This window comes from Mesocricetus auratus, unplaced genomic scaffold, assembly GCF_017639785.1.
Source record: "Mesocricetus auratus isolate SY011 unplaced genomic scaffold, BCM_Maur_2.0 Super-Scaffold_100007, whole genome shotgun sequence".
In the NCBI taxonomy this organism is placed as follows: domain Eukaryota; kingdom Metazoa; phylum Chordata; class Mammalia; order Rodentia; family Cricetidae; genus Mesocricetus; species Mesocricetus auratus.
The window spans coordinates 96,864,276-96,883,570 of NW_024429191.1; the positions used below are offsets into that span (position 1 = coordinate 96,864,276).

The 19,295-nt window shown below is 55.8% G+C and overlaps 1 protein-coding gene across 3 annotated transcripts in view; it reads right to left on the reverse strand.

The window, feature by feature from the left end:
• Aatk (apoptosis associated tyrosine kinase) overlaps positions 1-8,391 on the reverse strand; it is a 40,079-nt gene extending 31,688 nt beyond the window's left edge. The window contains exon 1 of one of the 3 annotated variants that reach the window (XM_040750161.1): positions 8,154-8,391. Coding sequence is in view for 1 of the 3 variants with exons in the window: in XM_005069827.4 (XP_005069884.1) it covers positions 8,154-8,235 (82 nt within the window). In the remaining 2 variants the exon portion in view is untranslated. The other 2 variants (XM_005069827.4, XM_005069828.4) reach the window with 2 other exon arrangements.
• Between the last annotated feature and the right edge of the window lie 10,904 nt (positions 8,392-19,295).

The window sequence follows — 19,295 nt, forward strand, 5'->3', positions numbered from 1 at the left end:
AAGGTCCCCCGGGAAGCACACACTGGGGGTGAGCACCGCCCCCTCCACTTCTGGCCTAATACGGCATCCCCTTGTTGCAGGGTCAGCCCCGCCCCCCCCCACACACACTCACACACACTCACACACTCACACGCACGCACACACACAGCCTCCTAGCATTCTTCCGCAAGACCCCAATGCCTGCCTTCCTGAGCCCTCCAGAGGTCACCTTGGAATCAAGCCTACCAAGAGGAGAACAGAAGGGGGTCCCCCAGCATGACACTCACAGGTGACATCACCTACACTGACACACATCAAAGCTAGAGTGGCTTCCAAAGCCCCTCAGCCCTTTCTCTAGCTTCTCGGGGACCCTCCCAGGCAGGCCCAAGGGTGGAGCAGTCATTCTGTATGTACCTGTCACCCCACATCTGAGAAAGCCCTGACAGCCAGATGGGGGTGAGAAGGTCATAGTCACACAAGATCCCCACGGCCCCATTCCCAAGATACTCCCCGTCCCACACACATGGCCTGTCCCTTCTACAAGGACACGCTTCAGCCTTCCGAGACACACCCCTTAGTCTGATTTTTTTTAAGATTTATTTATCTAGCTGGGTGTTGGTGGCGCACGCCTTTAATCCCAGCACTCGGGAGGCAGAGGCAGGTGGATCTCTGTGAGTTCGAGACCAGCCTGGTCTACAAAGTGAGTTCCAGGACAGCCTCCAAAGCTACAGAGAAACCCTGTCTCGAAAAACAAACGAACAAACAAACAAACAAAAAGATTTATTTATCTATTGTGCATACAGTGTTCTACCTGTATGCATGCCTGCAAGTCCTAAGAGGGCGCCAGATCTCATTACAGATGGCTGTGAGCCACCACGTGGTTGCTGGGAATTGAACTCAGGACCTCCATCTCCCAAAGAGCAGTCAGTGCTCTTAACTCCTGAGCCATCTCTCCAGCCCCTTAGTCTGATTTTCTGGTGGTTTTGGAGCACCCCCCCCCCAATTCTCACACATGATGCCCAACCTGAGCTGTGCTTGGCCAAGCAAGAAACCCTCGCTGGACTGACGAGCCCACAGAAAACACAGGCTTTGGCTATGTTTAGACAGGACTTGTAAGGGAAAATAAGACAGATGGACATGGCAGATTCAGCTCCAGAGCAGCTGCTAACAGTGCCACCCTCAGTGAGAGGAGGCCCTGGGTAGAGAATGAGGCAGCCCCATGCCAATGGGCTGGGCAGGAGAAGGCCCTGTGTGGGCAGGACAGGCCTGAGGGCAGCTGTGGGTCATTCATTCCCATCACCCACCCTCAGGAGCCAGAAAGTGACTCTCAGCCATGACGAGTGAGTGACAAAAAGGGTTCCAGGCACCATCAGGATAAACAGTGGCTATTCCCAGTGGTGTCCTGGAAGTGGTTAATTGAGTGGTAGACGCTGCTCACTGGAGCAAAGGGGGGCGTGTGCCAGAGCCCAGAGCAAACACTGCCACTGCAGCCTCCAGGCTGGGCAGAGGCTCCCACCCTGCCTTACACTGCCCTGCGGTCACCAGACAGAACACAACGGCAAGGAAGTGGACAGCTGTCACCACACACACACCACACACACACACCACACACACACACACACACACCCCACACACACAGCTGAAGGCAAACCAAGCCTACAGCTGTGTCCCCAAAGCAACCAAGAAAGGGGTTCATGGAATCCACACACGGACTTGGGGTAGCCAGGAAGTCTCACAGAAGCTCTTAGTGCCTTAGTTACCAGGCACAGGCAGGCCAGGCCACAGCACTCCTGGGACAATACCTTCTGTAGCATTAGGGGAAGCCACACGACAGTGTCAAGGCCAGCCCCTGTGGTATGTGCTCATCAAAATCAGACTAAGGGGACCAGGAGACATGGGACATGAGGCGGACAGGAATGTCAGGATGGTGAGAGAAACGGAAAATTGTGGTCATTGGCGTTGGGTGATTACTGGGGAGACAAAACGTTCCAAAATGAACTATGGTAAAGACCGCTCAACTCCAAAACTACCAAAAGCCATGAAGTCTATGCTCTCACAGATGAGTGTATGGTACGAAAATTAAGTCACAGTGAAGGGGGTGAGAGGGAGGAGGAGAGAGAGAGGGGGGAGAAGGCAGGGAGAAAGGGAGAAGGGATGAAGGAAGTTGTGGGTGCCTTTCCAAATGGTACTCACAAGGCAAGGCGCGCCGAGAGACAGCCCAAAGCTGACGGGACCCAGCGCTTACCTCCAGGGCAGGTGCCTGTCCTGTTCTTAAGGCCTGGGTAGCACGCCAAGGCCTGCAGAGGCCTGGGGCAGCCAAAAGGTGGCTCTGTGGGACAGGACCAAGGAGGCTGCCAGGGCCTGGAGTATGGCCACATGGGTGTGTCCAACTGGAGCAAAGCCAAGGACCTCATGAACACCTAAGCTGTATGCACCGTTTAGCAGTGGACCCGGGGACTCAAGGAAATCCTACACAGGCTGTCCCACAAACAGCTCCATGCCCCCAGTTAACAAATCAGAGAAATCTGACAGCTGACAAGAAACACTGAGCCCCTCACCTAGGTCAGCCCAGCCAGGTACCTTGCAGCCGCTCAGAGCAAGGCACAAGCTGCAGGATTGGCTGGGTGTGGTAGGAAGGGAGAGCATCTGGCCCCCTGTTGAAAGTTACTGGCAATTTCAGAACGAGCAGAGCAGCTCAGTGATGAGTTCCCGATTGGTACACACCATCCCTAGGTTCCCTCCTAAGCCCACAGAGTGGAGGAGCTTAGGAGGCAAGGGACGTGGGAAGCCAGAAGCCCCCGTGAGCCATGGATTACTGTTTCAGCCTCGCAGAGATTAAGGACACAGAGTGTGCACAGGTACGTCCCATGGACCTCAAAGCTCAGTCTCGGAGCCCAGCTTAGGATCCTGGCTCCCCACCCCATCAGGCTCACACGCAGGCAGGTGAGCCCTACAGGAAGTACCAGGTCAGCTAGTCAGGGGCTACTCCCTGCCATGAGTCCAAGTCCGTCAACCAGTGAGGACCTTCCCAGGGATCTCGGTGGGTAAGCAGTGCTGAACTCTGTCCCTTAGTGAGAAGGTGGTGACTCATGCAGACCTTGGGGCACGGCCATGCCCATTGCGAAAGGTGCGGACTTCGTCACATCGACCTGTGTGGCAGGTGACCCTGGCTGCCCAGCCCACCTGCTCGAGGCCTTGCCCACTCTGGAGACTGCTCATGACTTTCTGGTAGGGTCCCTGTTGGGTCAGAATTCTGACAAACAGCGCGTCCTCCCCCACCCTGGGCTGACAGGGACAGAGTGCCAGCGCCCTCCCAGAATCCCCAAGTACCGGCTGGCTCCGGGTGCTGCTCCTGTGAGCTTCCAGTGTGGCCCCACCCACAGCGGCCTTCTGGAGGACTCTAAACCCCACCCCACTCTCATGTCCCCTGACCCTGGCTCTGGCTCTGGCCCTGACGGAAGTAGGCAGGGGATGCCACGTGACTCTGTCTCCTGTGACAGTCCTCGGGCCACCATCCACCCAGACGGTCAGCCTGGGAACTGGCTCTGGCCTCGGCCACTGCCCTCATTTCCTCTGCTGGCTTCCTGAGCTTGGGGGTGGGGAGGGCCACAGCCGCTGGTCCCACTGCCACAAGTTCCTCTGCGACAGGCGGGCAGGGCCCAGCCCACAGGGACCTGAAATCAGAGCCCCAACAGGTGCTGTGTCCCAGATTGTCACACGACAAGAACAGGGGTCTCTCCACCATAGACGTGGCACTCAGCCTATCCTTTCCTTCCTACCTGGGGAGAAAACAGCAACACCGTTGCTCTTTGGACAGTAGGAGAGCGGGGCCCTGGTGGCAGCCTGCATCAGGCTTTCCTTCAGTAGACTCCAGTCCCCGTCCCACGAGCCATGAGAGAGAGGCAGGTGGTCACAGCCCCAGGAGGAGGAGGGCCTGGCAGAAGACTGGGCACAGCCTACCTCAGGAAGCACTCCGTGGGTGCAGGACCAGTGCCAGAAACGGCAAGGACGTTACTCATCAGGACCCACCGAGTATACGCAGACACAGACGCGTGGCCAGCTGTAGACTTGCCAGCTCCTGTCTCGATCCCTACGCCTGGGGGGCACAACGTCTGGATAAAGGTCCCCAAACCGGTGGCTTCTGTGAGAATGGTTCTTTCCTGGCCTGGTGACAAGTCTGTCGGTGGCAGGTGGTTCAGCGAGGCCTGGGGAGAGGCCTTTCTGGCTCTTCCAACTTGGGGTCTAGGCAGCCTTCTGCTTGTAGCTCCTTTCCTGTCTCCGGTTCCTCTCCCCCAGAATCCCACCCCTGTCTCCTGCCATTTCTGTGCGCTCTGAGGTTCTGGGTGGACATAGACCTGGTGACCCCTCTCACGTGAGCACAAAACTTGCAGAACCCTTGAGACGAGACAGTGGAGCCCAGGCCAAGACCCCTGTGTCCTGGAGAGCAGGTCTCCCAGGAGAAGGATTCACAAGAATCCTCCACAGAGGTGCGTGCACAGTGTGTGCATACAAGGTCCATGTGTGCGGGTGCACTTCACTTGGATGTAGACATGCCTGTGTCCTGCGAGCCCAAATATACCTTCCTCATTCACGGTGTAGGAGGCAAACGTTGACGGTATTTTTATGTCTGTGCTGTGCGTGTCATACCTGTAGAGGAGCCACGGCATACCTGAAGCCCCACATGCCCCCTGCCCCTCCCGAGGGTCCTGTGACTACTCTGGTGGTTTCATTAGGCTGCTCCCAGAGTAGCAGCCTGCATATAACCACTGCCAGCCAGGCCACACGGGGCCCTTGCTGAGGCACCTGGTCACCCATAGCCTACAGGCTTTAATGATTCATCAAGATGAGGTCATACTGAGGTAGGGTCTGCCTTAAATCCAGGCCCTAAGCTTCCCGTCACTGGGCCCACAGGCAGGGTGACGAGCCCTAAGTTCAGCCACTATGAGGGCCTGGCCAGTGAGCTGGTGGCTCCAACCAGGTCCAGTGATGACCGGGTTTGTCGCTCAGTGAGTCACAACTTTTTCCATATGCCAAGTGCATCTGTGAGCCAGTGGCTAGTGTTCCTGGGGACTCGGTGGCTCATTTTCAGGGCCGCCCAAACCCCAGGCACACCTACCCATGTGCTATTCAGACCACGCTCTTCTGCTACAGTCACCATGAGCCCAGGAATACCGGCCCTGCGCCCTGCCACACGTAGACACCAAGGAAGTAACGTTCCAGAAAGTCACAGCCAGTTCTTCCCTCGGAGCCAAACATGGGGTGAGGACTTGAGCAGGTACCAAGACGTAGACTGAGGGACTGGAGACAGTGAGCAGTAGGACACAGTGCAGGGCAATGTCGGACCGCAGAACCGGACAGCAATGCTTCCCCTGAGTTTCCGTAAACTGCCAGCATGGCTGCCAACTCCATACCCCACCTGCCTCAGGCAGGACGCCCGGCAGAGGCCACCTTAACCAGTCTTGCCTGGAGTTCATCCTTGCTCCGAGCTCAACCCCACCACGCAACCACCTTACAGATCAGCAGACTAAGGACCGGAGAAGGTCAGAAGTCAGGAAGTGAGCAAACAGTGGAGGCGGAGGCTAGGGCAGCCCCAAGGTATCCTGGGAGTGCAGGTTCCTCCAAGCCCTAGTGAACGGCTTCAGTGAAATCCCCTACACCACTGCTGGTAGCACCAGGGACAGTACCAGGCCCCAGCAAACAAAATGCCCGCCCATCTTAGCTGCACCCGGCACACTGGGGAGGATCGTGAGAAACAAGGTCAGCCCCCTGCCTCAACTCGGGACCATTATCATTCCCTCAAGGTCACCGGCACCTACTCCTTCCAGCTGCTCCCGTCCTCCATGAAAACCCCTTGCCACCCTTATTATTTCTTGACTGTCATGCTCCGCCTACCTGCAGAGTGAGCTCAGAGAGGTTGAAAGAAAGGCCCAAGACCACACAGCAAAGAGGCCACTGGGCCAAGACAATTGAGAAATCCTTCATGATCACCTACATCCTGGATGCCAGGGAACAGGGCACAGAGTCAGGGTTCTCGGCAAGCCATGCTGGGTGCTTGAATGGGCGTGACACCCCATGGTTATGTTCAGCACACCCCCCCCGTACCCTGTCCTGCCCATGTGGCTGTGGTGTCGAGGGGCCCAGCATGCTAACAGCTTTCACTTCAAACCCTATAACGCTTGAAGAGCTGGCCAGAGGTGCAAGGCTTGTCCCGGGTACTACCAGGGGAGCACTGGGCAACCCGAAGACACACTCTCCAACCACCGCAAACATGAGCCTCCCTTTGAGTTTCGGTGGCTCTAACATGGACATCTTCAGATAGACCATCTGCCCCTACTATGAGGCAGAGAAAAGCCATTCGGCGGACTCCATGGGCACAGGGGTCCTCGGGCACCAGTTATGCCCAGACCTGGCCATAGGCATCTCCATCCCATTTTACAGATGGGGAAACAAGCCCAGAGAAGCAAAGACAGACACAGGGACCCTGATGGGGAAGAGTGGGCCTCGAACATAGATTTAGTGGGAGGACAGTGGATCCCATCGATCCTCTCCAGCAACCACAGGCCCAGGGCTTATTACCCCAGGAAGGCCCCTCCCCCATCACCACTGTGCAAACCCTGGGGGCAGTAAGGGCAATATGTCCACAGGCACACAGGAGACCTCCCCCTTGCCTCCAGTTTCCCCCTTTGGATCATTCCATCAACACATTGTAATTACACTGATTAACAGGGCAAAAGCCAGCACGAGAGCTGCGGAGCCCTGCCTGTCTCCTCCGAGGTGGGGGAAGGGTGCCTCTGTCCTGGATACCCTGGAGGAGGAAGGGGTGATAAGCCACCAGGACAGATCTGGGCCCTGCAGAGACTACTGGAGAGGCAGGTGGGAGGCTGCAAGGATTTCGTGCCCACTGTGATCAACCTAGGCCCCACCCACCCCTACCCCAGCAGCTCCAAGGCCACCTGTCTGTAGTCGAGAGAAGACTTCCACAGGAAGGACCAAGTGTTGGGTAAGGCTCGCCATGGGGGGACATCCTGGAACCCTGATGCTGGCCTCTGGATATCTGTCCCCAAAGGTGGTCTGAGCTGGAGGCTGCTTCTTCCCACCTGCCCTGGGTTTATTAGGTCACTGACGTTGCTTCGAGGTTGGTTCTGAGACTTTGGGCTGGATGGTGGTGAGATGGTGACCTCCAAGCCCCTGGGGTCACCCAGGAAGTCATTTCTGAGCGAGGGACATTTAGAGCCCTGAGCCAGTAGACAGCTCTTATCAGACCCCCCCCCCCCTCCACTAGGAGCAAATGCCTTCGGATCCAGCCCTGCCCAGGGGACTCATGCATCTCTGCACACACTGGCCCCACTCCAGGAGGGAGACCCAGGGGAGCCATCACGTGTGAGCCAGGCTTTGGCTTGGGCTGCACAGGGACGTGTGGGTGGGACTCTAGGCTCCTGGACAGAGGTTCATTTCCCTCCCACTCAGGATAAGCAAACAGAATCAGGGTTAGAAACAGCTGGCCTAGCCTCCTCTGCCCACCACAGCTGTCCCCCCTGGTCAGGCAGCCCTGGTAAACACATTGCCCCCACCGCTGGGTCCTGTACAGACAGCTGGTCAGCACCACCTCTCTAGAGGGGGCATCTCAGGTGGGCTCACGTTAGGGGTCTTCATCGGCTGCCAGGGTGGGGGCGGGGACTGGCTGAACAGGGATTTGCAGAAAACAGGGCCAGGTTTTGGGAACGGGCCTTGCACACCAAAACACGAACCAGCAAGCTCCCACAGCGGGCCTGAGCTCCTGCCCTGCCTTGCAGAACACCCCTCACCTCCCCAGGGCCCTGAGTCCTGGCAACCTCTCTCCGGGACACCTGGGACCGACATAGGCCCTCCTGTCCCAGTTACCTGTGCCAGGGAGGTATCCAAAGAGACAGGGGCTGATGCTGCCAGCCAAAGCTGAAGGGGCCAGCTGTAGCAGGGTCTTGCCCCAAGGCCTGCCCACCTCCGGAGACCTGTAGTGGGGTCCTCGCCGGTCCCTGTTCTTCTGCGGGGGGCTCAGGGCAGAGAAGGGGTTAATTTCCAGGCAAAATGGGAAACCGCGGCTCCAGCAGCATCATGTCGGCAGTGGGAAGACAGGTTGGGGGGGGGGTGGCAGCCGCAGCCTCAAGGCCGCCTCCGAGGGCGCCGCGCGGACTCACCCGGGTCGAAGTGGGAGCTGAAGGCGAAGCTAGGGTTGAAGAAGGACGACGACATGGCCAGGGCCAGCAGCGCGATGGGCATCCCCAGGGCCGGCGTTGGCGCTCAAGGCTCAGAACGCCCGCGGCCTGGGCCGGCGTCCCGGCGGCATCATCATCGTCCAGCGGCCTCCGCAGGTGCGGAGCGCACGGGGCAGCCCCCCCCCCCTGTGCCCCGGCTCGCTCGCTCGCAGCGCCCCCAGCCACCGCCGCAGCGCGGGCACCAGTGGGGGCGGCGACAGACTAGGCGCCTCCGCCCGCCGCCGCGGCGCCGCGGGGCTCCGGCTGGTGCAGTCCGAAAACACGCGGGAGCGCGCGCGCGCGCGAGGCGAGCCGAGCGGTGGCGGGGGGATGGGGGGGGGGACGGCGGCGGCGGCGGAGTGGGAGGGGGAGGAGGGGGCACGGGGCTTGGGACGGGGGGCTACGGAGCCCGGACAAAGCAGGGAAGGGGCACGCAGGTCGTGGACAATGGGGGGAAGGAGAGGGGGCGCAGGGGCCGGGGGAAGGGGGCTGCGGGATGAGGGGGATGCAGGTTGAGGGCGCAGAGGCTGGGGACCGGGATTGGGGGACAGAGAGGCAGGGGAGGTGCGTGGGACTCTAAGCGATGGAGAGGGGGCGCGGAAGCGGGGACTGGGGAGGGGCGGGTAGGCAGGACGAGGGCTGAGGGGCGCGAAGGCAGGGACTAGGAGCGCACAGATGATGGGGCTCCGGAGAGGGATGAAGGCTGGGGGGCGGCCACAGGGACTGGGGGAAAGGAATGGGGGGGCAGAGGCAGAAGGACAGGCAGACAGGTTGTGGGACGCTGAAAGGACACAGGGTGGTGGGGAAGAGGGTACCCAGGCTGATGCTGCGGGAGCTGTGGAGTGGAGACGCTGAGGGGGCACGCAGGTCCCAGCAGACTAAGGGTGTGGGCGGAGGGAAAGGGGTACGGAGGCCTCGGCTACCGGGATGGAGACTGGAGGGCACAGGGAGGACAGGGACACTGAGGCTGTGCAGGGTTGAGATGGAGGCAGTGGGGGGGGTGGAGGTGAGAGCACCCAGGGAGCCGGATGGATGAGGGTGATGAAGGCCAGGGGGCACCCGGGCAGGGAGCTGTGATTAAGGCGGGAGGCATGAAGGTCGGAGGTCTCAGGGGCCTGAGAGATGGAGATGGAGCCCTGGATGCATGCATGAGTCACTGAGGTCACCGAGGTCGTGGGGATGGTCACAGAGGCCAGGAATCCTGGGTGAGGTTACGGACAGGAGTGAGCACCGAGGTGCGGAGCTGGGGTCCTGCTGAGTAGCAGGGGGTGCAGGGAGATAGATGGAGGGTACTCAGGAGCTTGGGGACACAGGGGCACTCGCTGGTTTCGGGGTGGCTCGTCGGGAGGTGCTTGCACTGGTGGAGGCAGGGGAGGCTGCTTTTGTACTAACCGCCTGCGGCTGTGCCACGCTGCGATGCACTGCCGCCCCCACCCGCAGCCAGGGCGCTTGGAGCGGGCGGTGGCGCCGGGCACGGACGCGGCTGTGCCCTGCGCCCCTCCTCCTCCTCCCGCCGCAGCGCCATCTTGCAGCGTTGCGACGCAGCTGCGGGGCCTGGCGCGGGGCAGGTAGGCGGAGGCACGAAGAGGGGGTGTCTCCTGAAGCTCCCGGGTCCTGGACAGCCATACCGCAATTCATTCATTCTTGAGCTAGTTACAGAGCCCCTTGGGGGCTCCGCAGTCTCGGAGTGAAAGGGGATTGTGCTAGCTGGAGGGGTCCTGTTGGCAGGATGGCCTGAAAGACTGGAGGAGAGGAGATGTTTGAGCAGAAGATCTGGGGCAACAGGGACAGAATGGTTAGGGTCAGCAGAGTCGGGGGCATCAAGGCCTGCATTAACACACGTGGCCCTTGTGAAATTTGGAGCAGTCATCGCTGCTCACGTTGTCAGCAACAGTGACCCAACAAAGTTCAGCTTTGGAGTTGGCCTTGAGCTCATGGCTGGCCAGGTACTAAAGGACTCTTAAGTTTCCGATGCTCTGGGAACCCCATGGGAAGGGTGCTCAAAGCAGGCCTGGAATCCTTGAGTATCCCATGATAATGAACTAGCTCCACCCCCAGGTTGGGGAAAGGCTCAGCTCGAGTACCTGTAGGCAAGAGGCCCCTCCGTGTGTGGCCCTTCCTGTCTCCCCGACCAGGATTGAGGTGAGGTTCCCCACACCCATGTTGGAGGCCCCATGCGGGGTGATGGGATACCGTGGGGGCCTTCCCTGGGAGCAGCAGGGGCTGTGGTTCTGTCAGAGCAGCCTGGTCCACAGAGACCAGATGCAGAGCAGATGGGGATGGTCGGGATCCCTGGGGAGGGGAAGTGCAGGGTGATCACAAGGCTCCTTTTTGGGGTTGGAGAAAAAAAGGTCTGGAATTGGGTAAAAGTGACAGCTCCAAGCCCAACAAATCCACCAAGCAGCTCGACCCGGCCAGAGGCGTCGGCAACAACAAAACCCTACTGAATCGCCAACTTTAAAAGAGACCCTACATTTATTTATTGTGTCTGTACACACATGGGTGTGCGTGTCATGTCAAGCATGTCCAGGTCAGAGAACAACTTTTGGGAGTCACTTCTCTCCTTCCGTCCCACGGGTTTTTAGGACCAAACCTGGGTCGGCAGAGCTGAAGACAGGTGCCTTTACCCACTGGGTCGTCTTGTCATCCATGAATTATAGGCTTCAGAATGTCAAGCTGAGCCGTGATGATACACACTTACTAAAAGCCAGCATTCGGGAGGCAGAGGGAGGTAGATCCCCGAGTTCGAGGGCAGTGTGATCCCAAGAGTGAGTTCCAGGACCACTAAGGCTACACAGAGAAACCCTGTCTGGAAAAACAAAACAACAAAACGTTCTTTGTGTGTTTTTGAAACAGGTTCCCAGGTAGCCTGAGCTGGACACAAACTATGTAGTTGGTGTTGACCTTGTTTTTATTTTATTTATTTTTTGTTAGATTTTGGTTTGGTTTGGTTTATTTGAGACAGGGTTTCTCTGTCTCAGCTACAGCCCTGGCTGCCCAGGAACTCTCTTTGTAGACCAGACTGGCCTTGAACTCAGAGATCCAGCTGCCTCTGCCTCCGGATTCAGGTGTTCCTTTCTTTTCTTTTCTTTTTCTATCTTCCCTTCTTTCTCTTTCTTTTTTGAGACAGAATTTTTCTTTGTAACAACCCTGGTGGTCCTGGAACTCACTCTGTAGACCAGGCTGGCTTCAAACTCACTGAGATCCGCCTGACTCGGCCTCCCGAGTGCTGAGACTAAAGGTGTGCACCAGCCCGGCCAGGTGTCCCTTCTTTGGTTGCAGGTCTCAGTATGAAGCAAACCTCTGCATCTGCGGTGACCTGGTGTTCTGTGTGTACCCTCTCACAAAGCCACAGGCATTGTGTGTGTATGTGTGTGTGTGTGTCATGAGTGTGTGTGTGTCATGAGTGTGTGGGTGTGTAATATAAAGGTTCTTAGGATCAAAACCCAGGGTCTTTTGCTGTCTATGCAAACACTTGGCCACTGAGCTGGTTCCAGGTGCTCTAAACATTTAAACCCCAATGTACTAGCATTTCCTGTGGTTGCTAGTCTCCTGAGTCAGTAGACAAACCTGTGTGCTGGATATCTCAGTGGGCATCCCAGGGGCACCCCTGTCTGGAAGGTCCGCATTTCACCATGGGCACCTCCGGGCACATCCCTAACTCAACCAGTGAACCTCCTGGGAGTATGGAGAAACTGAGCACTGCAACGCATCCATAGCAAAATGAAGCCAGGCCTGGGATCCCAGCCCACTGTTTGATTCTGACACCATGGGCTGTAGCCTCTCTGGAGGACCAGTGGAATGCTACAGAGACCACTGTACTCATATTGTCCCTGTCTTCAGGAAGGGGACTGTCTTTTCCCAACATACTCGGAGACAGCCCTCAGTCCTAGAAAAAGTCCCACCTACCACAGCTGTGCTCAAGAGGCCGGTGGCTTGGCCAAGTGCTGACACTGGCCAAAGAGAGACCAGACGTCAGGGACAGCCTGTCACGGTGCAAAGATGCCTGGGTGGCTCCAGGAAGCCAAAGCTCAGCCTGGAGCTCAGAACTAGCCAGACACGATCCCACTCTCCCACAGACGGCAACCCGGGTCTAAGGCTGGGACTTGAGGGCTCTGTCTTTTAATAACAAGGGCTCCTTAGGAAAGAGCTTGTCCCCCTTCCAATCTGTACAGGGCAGGCTTCTGGGGACACTGGTGTCGGGGAGGCAGGCTGTGCCTGCTGTAGCTCCAGGAGTCAGAGTGTGCAGCGTGAGCTGCATGGCAACCTCCCAGGGGGACAGGGAAATAATAGTGTGGCATCCCCACAGCTATGAAGCAGTTCCTGAGGGTCTTGTAGGTCAAGGCCAGGGCATGGAGAGAAGCAGCAGCTTCAACAGAAGTGAAACTAGAGAAGCCAATAAGAGGCAGGCCATCAGGGCTGGGCGGGGGTAGCACAAGCACTTAATCCCAGCACCTGGGAGCCAGAGGCAGGTGGATCTCTGAGTTCAAGGCCAGCTGGACTGGTCTACAGAGCAAGTTCTAGGCAGCCAGGGCTGCGAAGTAAAATCCTGTCTTGAAAACCCACAAAGAAGTAGCAGGAGGGAGGAAGAGAGAGAGAGAGAGAGAGAGAGAGAGAGAGAGAGAGAGAGAGAGAGAGAGAGAGAGAGAGAGAGAGAGAGAGGCCCTCTGTCAGCTGGGACAGTGCTAGTTCTAGGAAACTTAAAGGACTCTATGATGCTTGTCTCTTGCCCCGCCCCCCATCATCTCCTCCCTGATGTCCTTGGCCAGGCTGTGAGATGTCCCTGCAGCATCCCCTGGGAATACTTGTCTCTTTGGCTTTTGTTTTACTGAAGATATCAGCCTAGTATGTTGTTGGACAGCAACGAGAAGAACAGAGGCTGAAGAAGGATTGCTGCAAATTCAAGGCAAGCCAGCTCTACAGAGTGAGTTCCAGGCTATCCAGAGCTACATAGCAAGACCCAAGTAAATGAGAAAAAATAGAATTCAGTTGGTAAAGTGCATAAAGACCCTGGCCCCATCCCAGTACCTTATAAATCAGGCACAGTGGTGCATATAGGCCAGCCTAAACTAGAATAAAACAATAAAAGGCAATAAAATCATCCCCTCCCACTCTGCATACTGTGCAGTGAAATCCACATAACATAAAATGAGCCATCTCAAGGCAGAAGAACCAGTAGCTTTCACACATTTGAACCATTGTGTGGCCGTCACCCCTGCCCACCGCAGAGCCGTTCTCTCATCCCAGAAGAAAACCAGAAAACACCCACAGCCCATCCCCCTCCCCGAGCCCCGAGCAGCTGCGACCTCCGCTCTGTCCCTGTGGATTTGCCTATTCTGGACATTACTTAAAAATAGAGTCCTATGGCGTGTCGTGTTTCCTGTCTGGCTCTTTCACTCAGCACGGAATTCCCAAGGCTCTTTCACACGGCAGCGTATGGCAGGCTGGCTCCTTCCAGGGGCAAAAGGAATTCCACGATTGGGTTGGGCTGTGCGGATTTGAGCCTATCAGAGGCAGCTGCCGGTGCCTCGGAGAGGACAACCAAGGAGGCAGAAGTACTTCTGAGGCAGAAGCGCGACAACTCTGCACAGGGTGGCGGAGTCGTTGAGACACACAGTCGGGGAACCTTCTGGACGTGGTCGGGAGGGGTGTCACCTCATAACTCTACAGAGTGCATGTGGCCTGTGCAAAGATCAGTGAGGCGTCTGGGTGTGGTGGCGCACGCCTTTAATCCCAGCACTCGGGAGGCAGAGGCAGGTGGATCTCTGTGAGTTCAAGGCCAGCCTGGTCTAAAGAGTGAGTTCCAGGACAGCCAGGGCTACATCTTAAGACGCTGTTTTAAAAAAATGGGGGTACAATATTATTTATGAAATATAAAGAATAAAGTCTTAGGCCTAAAGCTGTCAAGGTGACTTAAGTAAAAGTGCTTGCCATAGAGCCCGATGCCCTGAACTCCACCACGGGACCCACATGGAGAAGGGGAGAATCAGCGCCACAAAGGTGACCTCTGACCTCCACTTGCACACTGTGTCCCGTGTGCCCCATTCACACTCACACACACACTCACACACACATACACCATACACACACATATACACCATACACACTCACACACACCACACACTCACTCTCACACACACACACACAATGATAGCCAGGCATGGTCAACCACACTTAGCATCCTCCAAGACTGAGGCCAGAGGGTCACTTCAAATTTAAGGGCAGCCTGTGCTACTGACACTTATAACAAAAAAGAAAAAAATAGGGGCCATGAAGTATCTCCCTCCAACAGATCACACCCAGAAGGAGCTCTTGGCAGGTGCCTGGGTTCCAGTTCCCAAGCTCTCACTTAGTGACAATGCACAGCTAACCCCAGTGTAGCCACTGATAAGTTGTCCACACTCTAGTAAATAACTTCACACCTATGCTCAGGCAAGCAATCCTACTTAGCTCAATGGGTTATTTAAAAATAAATAAAATAAAAAGGCTGGGCTGTGGTGGTGCACACCTTTAATCTCAGCACTCATGAGGTAGGAAGATCTCTGTGAGCTTGAGACCAGCCTGGTTTACAGAGTGAGTTCCAGGACAGCCAGGGCTACACAGAGAAGCTCTCTCAAAACAAAGACATAAGAGAAGGCTTGGGGAATGTTGGGAAGAAACGGTAGTGGGGTAGGAGCGGGTAAGAGATGCTGGTCAAAATACATTATACAAATGTAAGGAATTGTCAAGAGATAAATCAAAATCATAAAATGAATATTTAAATAATGATAATAAAAAAACAGAATAAGACAAAATGGGCAATGACTAGAAGAGCCTGGAACGGAAAGATTGGAAAATGCTAGAAGACAGATGCTTGAAAGCACAGGAAAGACACCCAGCACCATCAGTCATGAGGGAAAACAAAACGAGACCAAAAATCCCACCTCATACCCATCAGGCAGATTCTCAAAAAACCCAGGAAATAACCTGCGTGGGAGAGCCTCGGACAACCCGAGCCCTAGCACGCTGCTGGCAGGAGAGTGAGCTGGTGTGGAAAAGAACACTGAGCCTCTCCAACACTAAGTTTCGAATTACTAGACCACTGCTAATCCCAACTCTGAGGATATCTCTCAAACAGAGATTGACTCGGGACATGCCAGCAGCCGTGTTCCGAGAGCCAACGGGCACAGAAAATCTCATGTCGACAACAGCGCAATGGATAATAAATCAAACGAGGTCAGACAAACAAAATGTGGTCGTCCATGCAGTGGACTCTCACCTGGCCTTAAAAACAATGCTGAGGGGTTGGGGGATTTAGCTCTGGTAGAGAGCGCTTACCTAGGAAGTACAAGACTCTGGGTCAGTGCCCAGCTCAGAAACAAAAACAAAAACAGGAAAAAAAGCAAACAAACTCATAGAAAGACAAGCCAATTATGGCACTGTTTGGTTCTGGAGAAACAGCTCAGTAGTTAAGAGCATTTGTGTCTCTTCTAAAGGACTGAGATCAGCACCTATGTCAGGTGACCAGGGGGTTCACAGCCACCTGTAACTCCAGTTCCAGAGGAGCCCATGATGCCCTCTTCTGGCTTCCACAGGCACCAACTTAAATACAAATGAAATCTTGAAAAGAATCTGACACATGCTGCAACCTAAGTACCTCCTGAGGATATCACGACAGATAGAAAAAACCCAGCCACCAAAGGATAAGGGCCATGCATCTACCTAAGGTGTCCCTGGGGGGGGCGGTCCCCAGAATTGTCACATTCATAGAGACAGAGAGTAGAAGGGGGTTTCTGGAACCTGGGAGAGGAGTGAGGAATGCAGCATTTACCAGGAACAGATTTCCCATGGAAAGGTGAGAAGCTCTAGGGTGGGGGGTGTTGACAGCTACACAGCACCGTGAATGTTCTGGACGCTGTGTAATCGGCACTCCAAGAGGAAGACGATCAGCTGGGCTGCAGGACGAACGCCTTTAATCCCAGCGCTTGGGAGGCAGAGGCAGGAGGATCTCTAGCTTCAAGGCCAGCCTGGTCTACAGAGTGAATTCTAGGACAGCCGGGGCCACACAGAGAAACCCTGTCTCGAGCCTCGCCCCCCTAAAAAAGGAGGACGGTTTATAATTCACGTTTCTTGTTGCTATGCCCAAAGACCTAACGATAGTGTAAAGAAGGATGTGCTGTGCTTTCCCTGAAGGTGGTACGGGATGGCAGTCTACCAAGATACAGCAGTCAGGGCCACAGGCTTGTGTAACATGATTCTTCCCGCCAGCCTGGTCCTAGTGTCAGGTCAACCCCAAATAACACACAGAGACTCTATTAGTTACAATGCTGTCGGCCAATGTCCAGGGCTTCTCATTGGCTAGTTCTGTCTTAAGTATCAACTTATGACTACCAATATATATTTCTTTTTTTTTTCTTTTCTTTTCTTTTTTTTTTTTTTTTTTGGTTTTTCGAGACAGGGTTTCTCTGTATTGTTTTGGAGACTGTCCTGGAACTCACTCTGTAGACCAGGCCGGTCTCGAACTCACAGAGATCCGCCTGTCTCTGCCTCCCAAGTGCTGGGATTAAAGGTGTGCGCCACCAACGCCCGGCCCAATATATATTTCTGTAAGGACTTATCTTTCTGAGGACACCCTCCTGACTCATCCTCTCTTCCCAGGAGATCATATGACAGCTCTCCTCCTTGACTCTATTTCCCAGAATCCTCCTCGACTCCTAGTCCCACCTATCTTGCATCCCTATTGGCCATCAGTGCTTTATTCACCAACCAATAATACAGATGTATTTACAGAATGACATCTCCCATCAGGCTTGCACTTGAGAAGCAATGGATTGTAACCTGGCAGGGGTGAAGACACTGACACTCTTTGTGTCCCTCCCTTTGGGTGTCAGAATGTGAAACCAAGAATCCCAGGGGCAGCTCTCGGGAGGCAGAGGCAGGCAGATCTCTGTGAGTTCGAGACCGGGCTGGACCAACAGCCTCCAAAACAATACAGAGAAACCCTGTCTCATAAAACAAAAACAAACAAACAAACAAACAAACAAACAAAAGAATCCCAGGGGACTGAAATTTCCCTAGGAATCTCCCTCTGGGAAAGGGAATGGCTGAAGCCTGTGGCAGCCTGGACCTCGGCCACAGAGCCTGGAGCTGAGTCAGTGACGGTGGGACCTTGGGTACTGTCATGTATAATTCTGGCCTCACTGAGACCTAAACCTCATGTCCCTGCTGTGACAGGACAGCCCAACTCTTGGCAAAGTGAACTGCGGGGATGAACTGACATCCCCCACCCTCTTCTGAACTATGTAGTCTTCGTTTCAGCCTAGGTGGCTCCCCTCACCACTTAAATATGACCGGGCTGGGCCTCAGTCTCCTCAGGAACCTGACACCGGGCTTGTTTTCTTACCTGCCTGCAGTGTCCCCTCAAGAGTGACAATGGAGTCTGCCTGAAGGCTGCTGTGAGTGTGGCTGAGGCCTGGAGCTGGGCCCACTAAGGACAGACACACACTCATTGTCATCTGCTATGGCCATATTGGAAAAAACGCATACAGAGCCCTCATACCACAGCCTGGTCTGTCACCCACGAGCCTGAGGGAAAGCCACACTCCTACAAGGACACAGTCCGGATCCTCTCCCTCCTCGCCCGGTCGGCTCAGGGTGCGGGCTTCATGCAGGGTAAAGCCATCTGGAAGATGGGTAACTAGTGTTACAGGCAGCCAGGGGCCTCTTTTCTGTGTGTGTGTGTGTGTGTGTGCACGTGTGTGTGGCGTTGCGCACGTGTGTGTGTGTGTGTGTGTTGTATGTGGTGTGTGTGTGTATCTGTGTGTCTGTGACCCGGGGAGAGAGTGTGGCTGGGGCATTCAGAGCAAACTGAACTGACCCCTGTACGCTCTGGGATTCTCACCAGTCACCAAAGCCTTGCTGTGCTGAGCCTTCACCCCGGCCCACGTCTCAGCCTGAGTATGATACTCACCTCTCCACAGTGCCTCCCTCCCCTCCACTGTGCCAGCCAGTCCTGCCCCCAGCAGAGCCCTGTCTGTCCCTCTCTGGTGGCTCCTGCTGCGTGACCCCTCCTGCTTAGTACCTTCGTCTTGCAGCCAACTCGGGGCTCTAGGTCTGGGTTCCAATCTATGGCTTTGGGCAAGGCTCCTAACCAGACACTATGGGGGCTCGGTGCTGCTGATAGCCAGCGTGCTTGTGCTTGTGCCAAGTGTCAGGGAATCCCAGTGTCAAACCGGAGCGCCCAGCAATAGGTGTGGAACGGTTGCAACTCAAACGTAGATGATTCGAGCAGACACACCGGTGTGTGACACTGTGAGTCCCTGGGCCACTCATCGCCCCAGTGTGATTGGGGCAAAGGTAAGCCTACAGGGTAAGAAACCCTGGAGCTGGGGCCTGGAGAAGTCCCAGAGAGGCCGTGCCCAAAGGCAGCTTCATCAGATGTGTGTGGGCTGGTGTTCTCGTATGTGTGCTCATGAACTCTGGGTGTGTGTGTGGGGGGGTGGCGGCCGGAAGCTGGGATCTTGCTCACCACTCTGGCCCTGGGCACTGCGTGTTGCCGGGGACCAGGATTTGTAGGGCGGTGGGCCCGGGGCCTTGTCCCCTTCCCCCTCCTGCCTTTGAGGCCTTTCTCTCATCTCAGCCTGTGACTCAGCAGCCTTGGCTGATGCCCGAGTAGCCTCTCACTCAGAAGGCTGTGTGGTCTGTTGTTGTTGGGGACTTGTGGGGGGAGGGGGTGGCAGGCTGTGGAACCAGCCAGCTCTGATGGTGGGATGCCAGTTGGCGGGAGACAACTGCAGAGCTGGGAAGGGCCTGGGGCTACTCGGCCGTGAGGATTCAGTGAAAGCCCATCCAGGCCTGGTTGCTGGACCCCAGGTCCTTACCCCGCTGTTCGGCTAGTCTGGACAGTCAACTTGCTCAGGGCATCTCCAGACTCCACGCTCTGAACACTATTTACGAGCACCATGCCCGGTCCGTAGTTACTTAACGCTCCCCCACTACAATGTCTTCAAACAAGCAATAAGTATTTTATGTATGTGCTCCGTGTGTGTCTGTGTGTGTGTACAACGGTGCACGTGTGTGTGTCTGTGTGTGTGTACAACGGTGCAC